Source organism: Trachurus trachurus (genome assembly GCF_905171665.1).
Source record: "Trachurus trachurus genome assembly, chromosome: 7".
NCBI classification, from domain to species: domain Eukaryota; kingdom Metazoa; phylum Chordata; class Actinopteri; order Carangiformes; family Carangidae; genus Trachurus; species Trachurus trachurus.
The window spans coordinates 9537190-9549286 of record NC_139901.1 but is presented as its reverse complement, the minus strand read 5'-3'; the positions used below and the strand labels follow the sequence as shown (position 1 = coordinate 9549286).

General features: G+C 44.2%; 1 protein-coding gene across 6 annotated transcripts in view; it reads left to right on the top strand.

Moving 5' to 3' along the window:
* The window catches only part of tns2a (tensin 2a), a 50713-nt gene that overhangs the window by 10456 nt on the left and 28160 nt on the right, over positions 1–12097 (top strand). For 5 of the 6 annotated variants that reach the window (XM_083974932.1, XM_083974933.1, XM_083974931.1 and 2 more), the window contains 2 exons: positions 5266–5371; positions 5957–5994. In XM_083974932.1, the coding sequence (XP_083831058.1) occupies positions 5266–5371; positions 5957–5994 (144 nt within the window). Of the gene's footprint in view, positions 1–1594; positions 1616–5265; positions 5372–5956; positions 5995–12097 lie in introns of those variants that run through there. The other variant, XM_083974936.1, reaches the window with a different exon arrangement.

Here is a 12097-nt window from a genome sequence, read left to right as displayed (position 1 = left end):
TGCTAGAAAATATTGAAATGAAATACACTTTTTTCTACAATGTATTGATCCAAGTCTGTTTACAGGTTTGGGGGGTTACAAATGTTGTATAAAGCCTTTGGAGGTTGAGGTTGGAGTTACCTGTGTGAAGTCAGAGTTAATCAATTCAGGTATAGTGCCAAATCTTATATGTATGATGATGATCTCAAGTCACTGGACAGGGTAAGGTCAAGCCTAACTTTGTCTAAGAGTGCTACCTGCAGTATTGACCTGAAATGTGCTGTAAATCACTCGTACCTTCTCATGGAAAGTGTAGAATAAGGACCTTTTAAAGGGGAACTATGCAAGCCAGGCCACTTTTTCGCTGTTTTGCTACAGTAACCTCCCCCGCCCGGCCATGTGCATTTGTTTTCAATGAAGCCGACGAGAAGGCAATCCGTGGAGCGGTCATTATACATGATATACCTGTTACAGTGTACTTGTGTAGCCGTTTCAGTCATAAACAAGGGATTATAGGTTAAGTGCTGCCAAAATGAGTACTGGGACACCGGGGTGGAGGTGCTGATCTTGCAAAGTTGGTTTTCGGCCAAATGCCCTTAGAGGGAAGACAGAGAGCCTCCATTCTCCCCGTAACAAGTCCTATAACCATCACAATTACTCCAAAGCTGTTTAATACATTAATAACTTAAACTTAATAAAGGTAAAAAAATTGTGCATAGTTCCCCTTTAAGCAGCAGAGTAATTTATACAGAAGACACTAGCCAGCTATACTGTAGCTTTACTTGAGTATCAGTGAAAGTGCTAAACATGCCAGTGAGGGAATGAGGAAAAAGTGAATGGTGGACTTGGTGCAGCTGGATTTGGGGTTAGGAGGATCGACTGTGAGCCACCTGCTCCTTCTGGCAGTGTAGAGCTGGTGGTTGTGCTTGGTCTGTAAAATAATGATCCAAACTGCTAAAGACAAAGTCCCGTTGTAAGTGACAGTGACACAAAGATTTCTAAGGACAAAATCAGTGAGAGAACTTTCCGCCCAAGGGGGCTTTTCGATAAGTGCCCTCACCAACCATCTGCTGCTGAACCTGAGGTCAGTGTCCAGTCTTTCAGCCTGTAATGAACCACTCCCACACAATGCCCATCATTGTCTAAATATCAAGACTATATTTAGAAAGAAACAACAAGGCGGAGGCCACAGACTTTCCAGGGTTGTGTGTGTATGCACGAATGGCTCTCTGTTTCTGGATATTTGTTTTAACATTTGTATGCATAAATCTCAGCTTGTGTGCATCTCCTGTGTGTGTGTGTGTGTGTGTGTATATGTGTGTATATGTGTGTGTGTATGTGTGTCCAACTCCTCCCTCATTGAATCCAGCTACTGTTCTGTGACGGCTGGCAGACGTGCAGGGAGGAAGGGGAAGGATCTCTGGTTAGAAAGCATCTCTTTGACTCCAGAAACCTGTGGCTCCTTTCTCTGCCAGAAGGCTAAAAATATTAGAAAAAGGACTTCTTGTGCGTAGCAGATGTTGTAGCAGAGGTGGGGTCTGTCCTGGCACACAGGAGGGGGGGACACAGGGACGGGAAGAGGAAAGGGGAAGGCTTTCTGTTTCCACCGACCGTCCACAGGGATACACATCTGCACGTGAGTGAGAGCGTGAGTTTTTCTTGCTGAGGTCTCAGGTATAGCTGTTTACAACTCCTGCCACTAGTGTGGAAATTTCAACAGGTTGTGGCTGGTGGAGATTTTCTAGCTCAAATGATCACATCTTGAATTTCTCTGATGGTTTGTCCATCGATGTTGGATCTAGTCTGTGTAACCTGTACATGTGTTTTTAAATGACAAAATGCACAATTAGTTTATTCAGATTTTTTATTCAAAAAGTTTGACTCTGTTTTTGTCCCAGCCTGCAGAAATGCACGTTTTTTCATTACATACTGTAGAACACACTGGAGAACACATGTTGTACCAGAGGAAGATGTTTTTTATCCATCACAGCGGCGACAGTAATTACTATCTCGGGGACTGGGCTCAGCATCGCAGGTTGTTTTCTGTCCTCGTACACTAAGACTCTACCAGCTGTTTTGTGCTTCCTCTGTTGTAATCGTCCTCCAGGCTATAAAACCTCCTTCACTGTGCTTTCTCCTGCAGGACTCACAAGTTGAGTCCATTTGACTGTTTCAATAGACTTGGTTAGTAACTCAGTTTGCACACTATTTTATTCCTTCATTTGGCTGTCTGTATTTGTTGTGATCATTTCCTTATGACGCAGGACCCGCTGAAGTCAAATTTACATGCACTCATTTGGGAAATGCTTTTAGTGAAAGTGTCTAACAAGGGAGGGGCAATACTAAATCTTCTTCTTTATGGAAGCACTAATTACTAAACCTGCAATACATGCAAGAACATGAAGTGCACTGAGTAGAGCTGGCCATACACTGCGGTTTCAGAAATGCTTTTTATAAATTCTTATCAAACTGTAAGTCAGTCACCCATAATGTGGGCCCATCAGCAATTGAAAATGATCAATAAAGATCTGAAAGCTTGGAGGCAGATTTGTTTAGCAACAATGCTAACAAGGCACAAGAGGCTGCTGTTCTTTTGATAATTTAAAGGTATAGTTCAACATTTTGGCAAATTGGCCCATTGCCATAATACCTACAGTCTTAGGAGTAGGTTCGTTATCTTTAATTGTCGGTGCAAGCAATTTTTAGAACGGCGGAGCAGAGCCGCGAGCTGCTCAGAGCTACGCTATGGAGGCTAATGGGAATTCTTGGTTTCCATCATCAAACTCCAAAACGCTCTGGTGGACAGGTTGTGACCTGCACATTCACCACTCTATGACATAATAACGGAACGTTACGAGACAGAGTTGTTTTCAAGGTAAATTCATGCAACACCGCTGATGCGTGTTCCCGTCGGGGGGCAGTTTTTCGACAAACAGTCTCTGCATTTGCCTCGAAAACAACTCTGTCTCGTCAGCCTCGTTCCTTCCTGTGCACTACATGATGAATGACACATGACAAAGCTAAAATTTAGCCGAGTCATGGAGCTAAGGAAATGCATAGTAATTGCCGTTTAGGCAGGTGTTTTAGGAGAGGAGGTGCTCTCAGGTACCACATCTGTGATAGCTTTTAATATCTCATGCCACCATCATGGGAAGTACACGTTGGCTGAGGAGGAGGAGAGAGACAGGGTTTTACGTGCCGCAAAGGTCCCTGTCTGGACGTAAACTGGGAATGCTGTGGTTCACGATAGGCGCCTCAACCCCGGGGGGCACCATCCTCTATCTTTTACAGTCAGTAAGCCAGTGACGACCTACCTACCTTCCAGTTCCCTCACATGAACCGGAGCGCAGCAGCTTATATTGGTGTCAAATATGAGACCCAGCACAGCATGCAGTAGCAGCATCGTGTATCACTGTCTTGACCATGATTGCCTGCGGTCGGACCCTATAGTGTCTTGATTGTGTCTGAAAAAGAAGGAATGCTGCCAACCTCTCTGCTGTGTGTTTATCTCTCAGCCCACATCACCGCCGCGGTTTGAGCTGACAGTAACTGGCTGCTTTTTTAAAACTCACCGTGGGCCCCATGCGTACACTCGTTGTGCGTGTGCTTGGTACAGACGCACACACACACACACACACACACACAGGCACATGCATGTAGGTTATTGCACAAGTCTGTTGGGAAGAAAAAGTTTGGTGTGTGTGTTTGAGACAGTGTCAAGGCAGAGCTAATGAGCTAGAAATACATGACGTAGTCAAATTGGTCATGAGATGGAGGAGCTGTTGTTATGCTTGGGGTTCAGGAAAAGGGTGTAGAAGGAGAGCCAAATCAAGGCTTCATCCAAACAAGATCAAGATAAGATAAGATTACATGAAATTTTAATGCAGCCTGTGTGAACCGCGATTTGTTACTGTGAGAAAAGCATAAAGAGTCAAACATTACAAAAGTAATGACTACGCACTTTCAGAGACGGACGCCAATCCCCCACTGAACACGCCAGATTACATAACGGACATCAACCCCTGAGCCACCCACCCAGTCCATCCCCACCATCCAGGGTGCTGCGGTCATAGTACACTTGTACTGGAGCAGGCCAGCGGCCACTGAACACAGCTGGCAAGAGGGTGATGCCAGGCAGGCAGCTGTCCAAACACTGTCCAGTCCCTGAGAGCCAGAGTCAGAGAGAGCAGTGTGGGATAATGGAAAAAGTGTGCAAACAGCCGCCTTTCTTTGTTGCCAAGGAGGAAAAGCACACACGCAGGAAACAAAAAACCCTTTATGTTGCGTATGTATCAGTTTAATTATCCCCCAAAAAAACTATGGAAATGTGGATGCTGAGCAGCCTCGGTAGCTCACGCGTTTTCCTACATGTTGCTGGTGATGATGCTGATGTTGTGTGTCTCAAATGAGTGAACAGAGAAGCAGCTAAACCTGCCAGTTTACAGAATCTGCACCACCTCGCAACATGACATTGCACATACTTTGTTTTCTCCCATGTACACCCACCCCCCACCCAATTACCTAACCATCCCCCCTCCTTTTCCTCTCATTATGTATCCATGCATGAAAACATGCTAAGCAATCCTTGTACTTAGCCCGTGGTCGTTAGCGTTCTCATGTTCAAAGCCTCCTCAGAGTCACGTCAGGCCCAGTCATCTGTGGATCTGATCCCATGTTGGGAAACAAAGAGGCACTGGGTGGGCAGGGCGACCGCACAAATGAACACACGCACACACGCACGCACAGAGTGAGTGAGGGTGACATGAGAGAGAAAAGTGGTGGATTTCTTTTACTTTCCATTTCTCTCTTTTTAAGAATTAGTCCAACACATTTGCTCTTCTTTACTTTGCACGCACATACTCACACACTAAGGATTATAATGGGCTATGGGCGGGAACCTCAAGGATTATTACTGGAAGACAGTTACACAACCAGAACAGAAGTTCAAGAGGCAGAGGGAGTAGAGAATGGATGTTGCCATAGTGGTGCACATACACTCATAAAGTTGTACTCATTCACACACGCGCGAGTACACATCCACGTGCACGCTGAAGCAGGCGGTTCTAAGTACTTGTCATTGTTAGGAGCTCAGAAGCCATTTCTTAAATGTATTTTCTTTTGACGTCCAGTTTCTTTGTCTCATTTCCGTGCCGTCAGATGAAGATGGTTGACAGACGACATGTAGCATCCTCGAACTCAGCCTCACGGATGAAGGTCAAACAGAGATCTCTTCTCACAGTGTTTCACATCTAATTTCTCTATCTGTGTGTGTTTGTGTGTGAGCAGGCGGGGAAGGGAGAGCCCCACGCCTTCAAGGAAAAGACCTTCAAGAAGAAGCGTCAGTGCAGCGTGTGCCGTCAGAGTGTGGACCACGTGGGCTCCTTCTGCAGAGGTAAATGTTGCAGGCGTGGACGTGTTGAGGTCATGTCTCCCTCAAAGGAATATGTCGGATGATGCCACGACAGGCTGAAATAAAAGTCTACCTATTCCAAAATATAAGAGACCAGTAGTACATAGGATGTATGACACAGGACTATGAATAGAAGATGATGAATGGGTTAGGGCAGTGTTTTTCAACCTTGGGGTCGGGACCCCACGTAGGGTCGCCAAGAATTCAAATGGGGTCGCCTGAAATGTCTAGTAATTGATAAAAAAAATTACTGATAAAAATATATTTTTAACTAATTATTTTTCTTTTTAAATTGGTATTAAAAACACCACACACAATCTTAAACAACTGTATTCTATACTTTCACTTTCTTGAATATAAATCGAGTGAAACACAATAAAGATTTATTGTATTGTAAAATGCAGCATATAAAAATATCTGAGCTGGCGCTTCTTGATTGACGGTGGGGTCCCCAGAAATTTGCGATATCACAATGGGGTCACGAGCCAACTGGGTTAGGGGTTAACTTGATTCCAGTGCTAACACAGACTTCTTTCCTCCTCCTTCCCTTCTCTCCTTCCCCTCTAGTATGCAAGACAGCCACCCACAGGAAGTGCGAGGCCAAGGTAAGATTCAACTTCAGCCAGTCCCTTGTCATACTTGTTGGGTCTAACAGTAACAAAAACACCTGTATTTACCACAAACTCTACAGATGGTTTGCATTGTGTGTTTCCAACTCCTCCAAAAGGTATATTTTTGCTTTAGGTGCATTTTCAGTTTGCTTATGAAATAACAGAAAATGTGGAAAAAAAACTAAATTCAAACAAGCAAAAATGCAATGTTCCCATCCTGTTTTCCACCATTTTAAGTCAGATTATTTTATTTTCTCCTTTTCCCCTGCAACAGCTTAATGGCACCAGACTGCAGGATCAGTGCCACCAACTGCTCATTTCAATACACTCAACTCTTAGTTTTTGCAAAACAACAGTGAATGGAAACACACATTCATTTGCATTTTCTTTTTCTGGAAATGGATGTAAAACTCTTACATCTGTAAATAATAATAATATAAAGCTACTAAATCAAAGTAAATCACTCTGTACTGAGGAGCAAACTATTTATTCAAATATTTCTATGTACTGTATGCTGCTCTGGAGCAGATTAGATGTCAAGTCATCACCAGCCACCAGCATTAGGACCTCACAAATTCAAGGTTGAGCTTATATAGCTGGACTGTTCACCTTACGTTGCCTTGAACTACTTGACCCACTTGTGGCTCGAGTACAAGTCCGTTACAATTTCTGTTAGTCGCTAGTTAACCGGTCCAACCATGGCTGGTAACTATGGCATCTAACAAAGTGGAGTTGTTTACTGTAATGCCACTGAGGTGTGAAAATGCGGTGCATAACCGTGGCTCTATGAGGACAGAAGTCTCCAGATCTCCACTAGTATGAAGGCCGCTCAGTTGCATTCCTCAGAAAGAGCTCGGAGCCCTGCTCCAACCCCGCACTGCTGCCACTGTGAAAGGGTCATTGATGGAGGGATGGGTAATGAATAGACAGAGAGCGGCAGAGGGGGAGAATGCCAGCCATGGCCAGAGTGACGACGAGGGGGTAGAGGCTGAGGAAGGGAGCCTTGGCACCCAGCGGGCGAAGGAGAGAAAGCCAAGGGCGAAGGCATGTGGCAAAGAGAAGACTCATTCCTCGAGCCTCCCTCCGTCCTCATGTCTTTTATCTGAGGAGAGCAGAGCCCAGAGGGTGAGTTCAGAGATGAAAGAGCAGCTCTCAAATGGTACACACAGAAAGAAAGTAGAATCAGGTTTGTTTTTGCAAGGAGATATTATTATTTGCACAATAGCGCATACCTACATCTGTGTGTTTCATTATCACACAGCTGGTTAGCATAATTTAGTGTAAATAAATACTGGAATAAGGAAAACACAGCACTGTCCTGTCACAGTGTAATATTAAAATTTTACAAATGAGTCTTTACAGGAGTTGAATAAGCGAGATAAAACCTGCTATTTAGTTAGTGTCTAAAGGAAGACCTCTTTGTTGGTCGAAACGTTGGTTTTTACTGTAAGCTTGAACAAATATTTTTGCATCCGAGGCTACGGAGTGTGCCACATTCTCCTCTTTTTCCTTTGTTCATTTTTTGGTTGTGAGCACCTCATCAACACAGCTGTGCGCTCTCCTCTTCAAAAGATTTAGTTAGTGTCTGACATGATGGGAGGTAGTTTGTAATGTTTAAACAGATGCAGGCTAGCTACTCTTCTAAACTAAGCTAACCAGCTGATTGAGTTCCATTAGGCCGTTCGTTAGAGTAGTAGATGACTTATCGACTCACTTCATATGACGTGTTTAAGAGACACAAAGGGGTTTTTACTCTTTTTAAGCGTAGGTGTATGATTCTCTGACTTGAAAAATATTGGCACAGGAGGATGACTCATCATTCTTCTTGGGAAGAAATCCTAGAAAATGATGCAAACTAGTTTACTGGAAAACAAGTGTTTCTACAGAAATGCTGGTCCATATGTAGTAGTATCACACAGGGGGAGGGGATGTTGTGTGATGCTCTTGTTGTAGCCGTCTGATGTGTAGTCGTTGACCAGTTAGTTAAACGGTGATATCCATCGCAGGAAGGGAGAGGTCGGATACGGCGGGGGCGTGCTGTCTGTGTGTGCCGTTATCTACCCTCGTATTTAGACGATAGAAGGGATGGCATCAATTTCTATTACTGTAATGTTTAAGTCATACTTACCTAGTTTTGATGGAGATGTGACTTAGTTATAGTTCGACATAGCAGGTATATCTTTCTTCCATATCCACTGCCTATAACCTGGTTTGTGGTGATATTTCCTCACTTGCACATGAGCCACATGACAGTTATAATCTGGTGCTCCTCCTCTATGACCATATTCAAGGTGTTTATGTGCACACATCTGGAAGGTCATGTGTGACCACCCTCTTCTCAGCAGGCTGCTGTTTACATCGACACCCGGCTGGTAACGTACAGTAAGCTCAGCGACTGTTCGGTATCGTGTCAGTGCGTCAGCTCCAGTTTTCTGGAAAAGCCCCCTACTCTGTAATTAAGCTTCCTCCCCACAGAGGGTGATTGGTGCTGGTAGGTCGTCTGTGCACAGTTAGTACATGTTTTTTTTCTCTTGGTTGTCCTCTGTCATTCTGTTCCCTGCTCTTTGCCCACAAGGTCAACAGCCTCCAGCTGGCCCATCTCTCTTCTAATAAAAACACAGTCTCCCACCCATAAAGAGTTTTATTCCAGTATGCTCTTCTCTCAGAGAACAGTTGCTCCTTATCTTTGATCCCAAGTGGAAATTTTAGTCCACAGGGAACTGGCGGCGGGGGGCGGGGAGGCCATAGAGAAAGACTGACTAGAGCCCAGGGGCAAAGAGATGGAGGGAAGGTTGGGAAAAGGACACTGAAATAGAGAGGGAGGTCTGAAGAGCAACAGTGGGAGGGAGGGGGAGGATTAAAATGAGTGAAATGCAGCCCGTGACGGGTTGATCAGTCTGTCTAATTAGGCAAGAAGAGTCATTTCCGCTTGTGAGAGGAAAATAGAAACAATTTCACTGGCTGTCTGCTCAGGTCCTAGTCACACAGGAAAACTCCACTGACATGAAACATTTCCATTTTGAGTTTGATTGCAATTGTGTTCTCTAACTTAAACTACTTGTATTTCAGTCACAAGCTTATAATAACTTTGACTTAAAGGGATAGTTCAACATTTTGGCAAATTCGCCTATTGCCATAATCCCTATGGTCATAGAGGTAGGTTCATTACCTTTAATTATCGGTGCATGTTGTTTTGAGATCTGCGGGGCAGAGACGTGAGCTGCTCAGCTAACACAATGGAGGTGAACGGTACAGGTCCCCTGTCCCTCATCAAACTCATCAAATACACAATCCAACAACTCCAAAACACTCTTGTGGACGAGTTGTGACCTGCACATTTACCACGCTATGAGATAATCATGTAACTTTCCATGAGAGCGTTTTGAAGTTGTTGGATTGTGTATTTGATGAGTTTGATGAGGGACAGGGCACCTGTACCGTTCACCTCCATTGTGTTCGCATGATAATTTAAGGTAATGAACCTACCCCTATGACTATAAGGATTATGGCAATAGGTGAATTTTCCAAAATGTTGAACTATCCCTTTAACACATTGATAAAAGGGTTACTAACTGTTACAACGTTTTAGAATTTCTAATCCCTATACTATTCGCAACTGGGGAAAGTAATAATACTTCACTAATTGGTGACTGTGTAATGTGTAACACGGTAAAGGAAAATACTTCGATACTGTTCAGTGATCCTGTGGTGAATTATCCTACAGATGTTGCAGTCCACAGCTGTTTATCACAGTAACTACAAATCCCTGCTTCCCCTCCGTGCATCAGGATTCCTCCTTGTCTCTCGTCCCTGTCAGTCCTCTTATCTGCTCAACATGTCAAAAACATTTCACATGAGACTGAGCTGTGAACTGTTTGCACTGTCTGCCCCTCTTTACAAGTAGAGGATGTACAATCAAGTACAGATAGATAGAGCGGAAGTGGGGGAGGATGCAGAGCGGTGGGAGAAAGAACAACATAACCCGCCCGATGTTTCTCTAACATAAAAGCCCTTCAGGACAGATGTGGTTAGAGTGCTGCATTTCCCAGATCCCAGTTTTTTTTTTTTTTTTTTAAGAGTGCAGTGCAGATGAAAGAGAGACAGATATAGTAGAGGAAAAAGTGTTCAAATGACTTTTCCTTTCTCTGATACTCCACTTTTCCAGACCCTGGTGCATGTATTTGTTTTTGTCTGGCCAACATCCTCATAAGTGGCACTAATATAATTTATTCCAACTCTGTTCAGTGTTGTTTGGATTGGTCCCCTTCAGATTAGGGGTGACATGTTGTTCAAGTAGGACGCAATGGAGCAGGAGATTGACAGATCAACCCTCATCTATGGATATGACTTCTGGTCAGTGACCAAGAGAATGAGATGTTTTGTCCTCTGGATGGTTGGACTAAGCCTGACAGATAGGACGAGGAGCTCGTTCAGCTGCAGGTCCTTCATGATGCTGCTGCCACTGTGACCTGGAAGGATTGACGGATGGATCCCTTCCAACCACTGGAATGCCGTCATGTTGGCGTTCATTCCTGTTGGTGTTATCCTATTGCATTATGTAAACTGACCCTTCCATGCAAACCGTACGGCAGAATGAGACCATAGGAAGTCATGCGGAGATGGAACGATGGCGTAATGGCACCACAGTCCGTGTTTTCCCAACAGGCAGCTCAACATCACAGCTGACCCCAACATCCCCCTGACTCTGCAGACTTCCCGTCCTCATGGAAACCAACTTGTCAAATACCTGCTCGGTACGCTGCGATGCAACTATAGGAATATATCGCTCATTGCTGGTAAAACATGTCACTCACAGCTCAGGAAGGGCAAAAGTTGAGGTATCAAAGCATTCATTCAAATAGTTTGCTGCAAGCAACTACAGTCCTAATCATTTCAGTAGGTGGATGAAGGCATCACAGAAATACAGTTTGCGGTGATCTCAGTGACATCAGTGGTGAATAATCTCTGGTTAGAGCTTCGTGGCCTTGAGCCCAGGCCTATGGTTTCCCTCCTGCAGGCCGAGCACGCCACCAAATACTCATGTAATCAGTGAGTCATTCAGGATAACAGGATCCAACTGTATCGTTTTAACATTACCAGGACCATGACTGTCTCTCCTGACTAAAGGAGTCGCCACTTTATCACAGACAGCTCTGGTAATTGCCGAGATAGGCTGGCATGTTTTGAGTTTGAGCTGTGTGTGTGCGCTCGTATGCGTGCCTGTGTGAGTACAGCGAGTGCATGCCGAGCAAGGGAAGGAAAAGGTGAGTGAGTGATGTTGATGAGAGTTAAAACCATAAGCATGACAGCTAACTTAGCCAAGTTGTGTGTGTGTGTGTGTGTGTGTATGTGCCAGCAGGGGCATGAGCTGCACTAATTGCCCAGTAGAGCTGGCTTGTCTCAGACTAACAGGAAGAGACCGTTTTGAAATCTCTGTAGTGATGTTAAATATTGACACCCACACTGGTGCAGGACATGAGTAACAGATTTTAGTGTTATCTCTCCCGTCACTGTTTGTACTGGCTTGTAATTTAGGCCAGCCTCCCCTCGACGAGTGGTGCAGCCCCTCGTGGTCTGTGAGTAGATTTGTTAAAATGTTATAGTGTTTCCCAAACTGTCTGTAAGCAGCCACAAACCCTCTTAGCCAATTCACGTATTGTTTTCAATATGAAATCAGCTCATGTCAATTCAAACATCACTGTTTGAGTTGGCTGTTCTGTAGTGCTGTTTGAGTGGGAGCACTGAAACTGACCCGTTTGCAACACTGCTTTATGTCACAATGAATCCAAATGTGGAAGAGCCAAGTGGTTAGTTTGCTTTAGGAATTTGAATCTGACAATGGACTAGATCAATGACTGGTGGTTTAAAAATGGTTCAGTTTGAAGGAAAATCAAAGAAAAGGTTTCTCTCAAAGTTTTCTGGTATTATTGCGTTCCGATATTGCCTCACTAAGTAGTTACCCTATCAGTTTTGGGGATTCCTGGGAAGTCAGGTGGTCTGTGAATTATATTTTAATGATCAAATTAAAAACATTTCACGTCAAGATAAATCCACATTAAAACAGGGAGATGAGTGGAAATCCTGGAAGAATAAACAT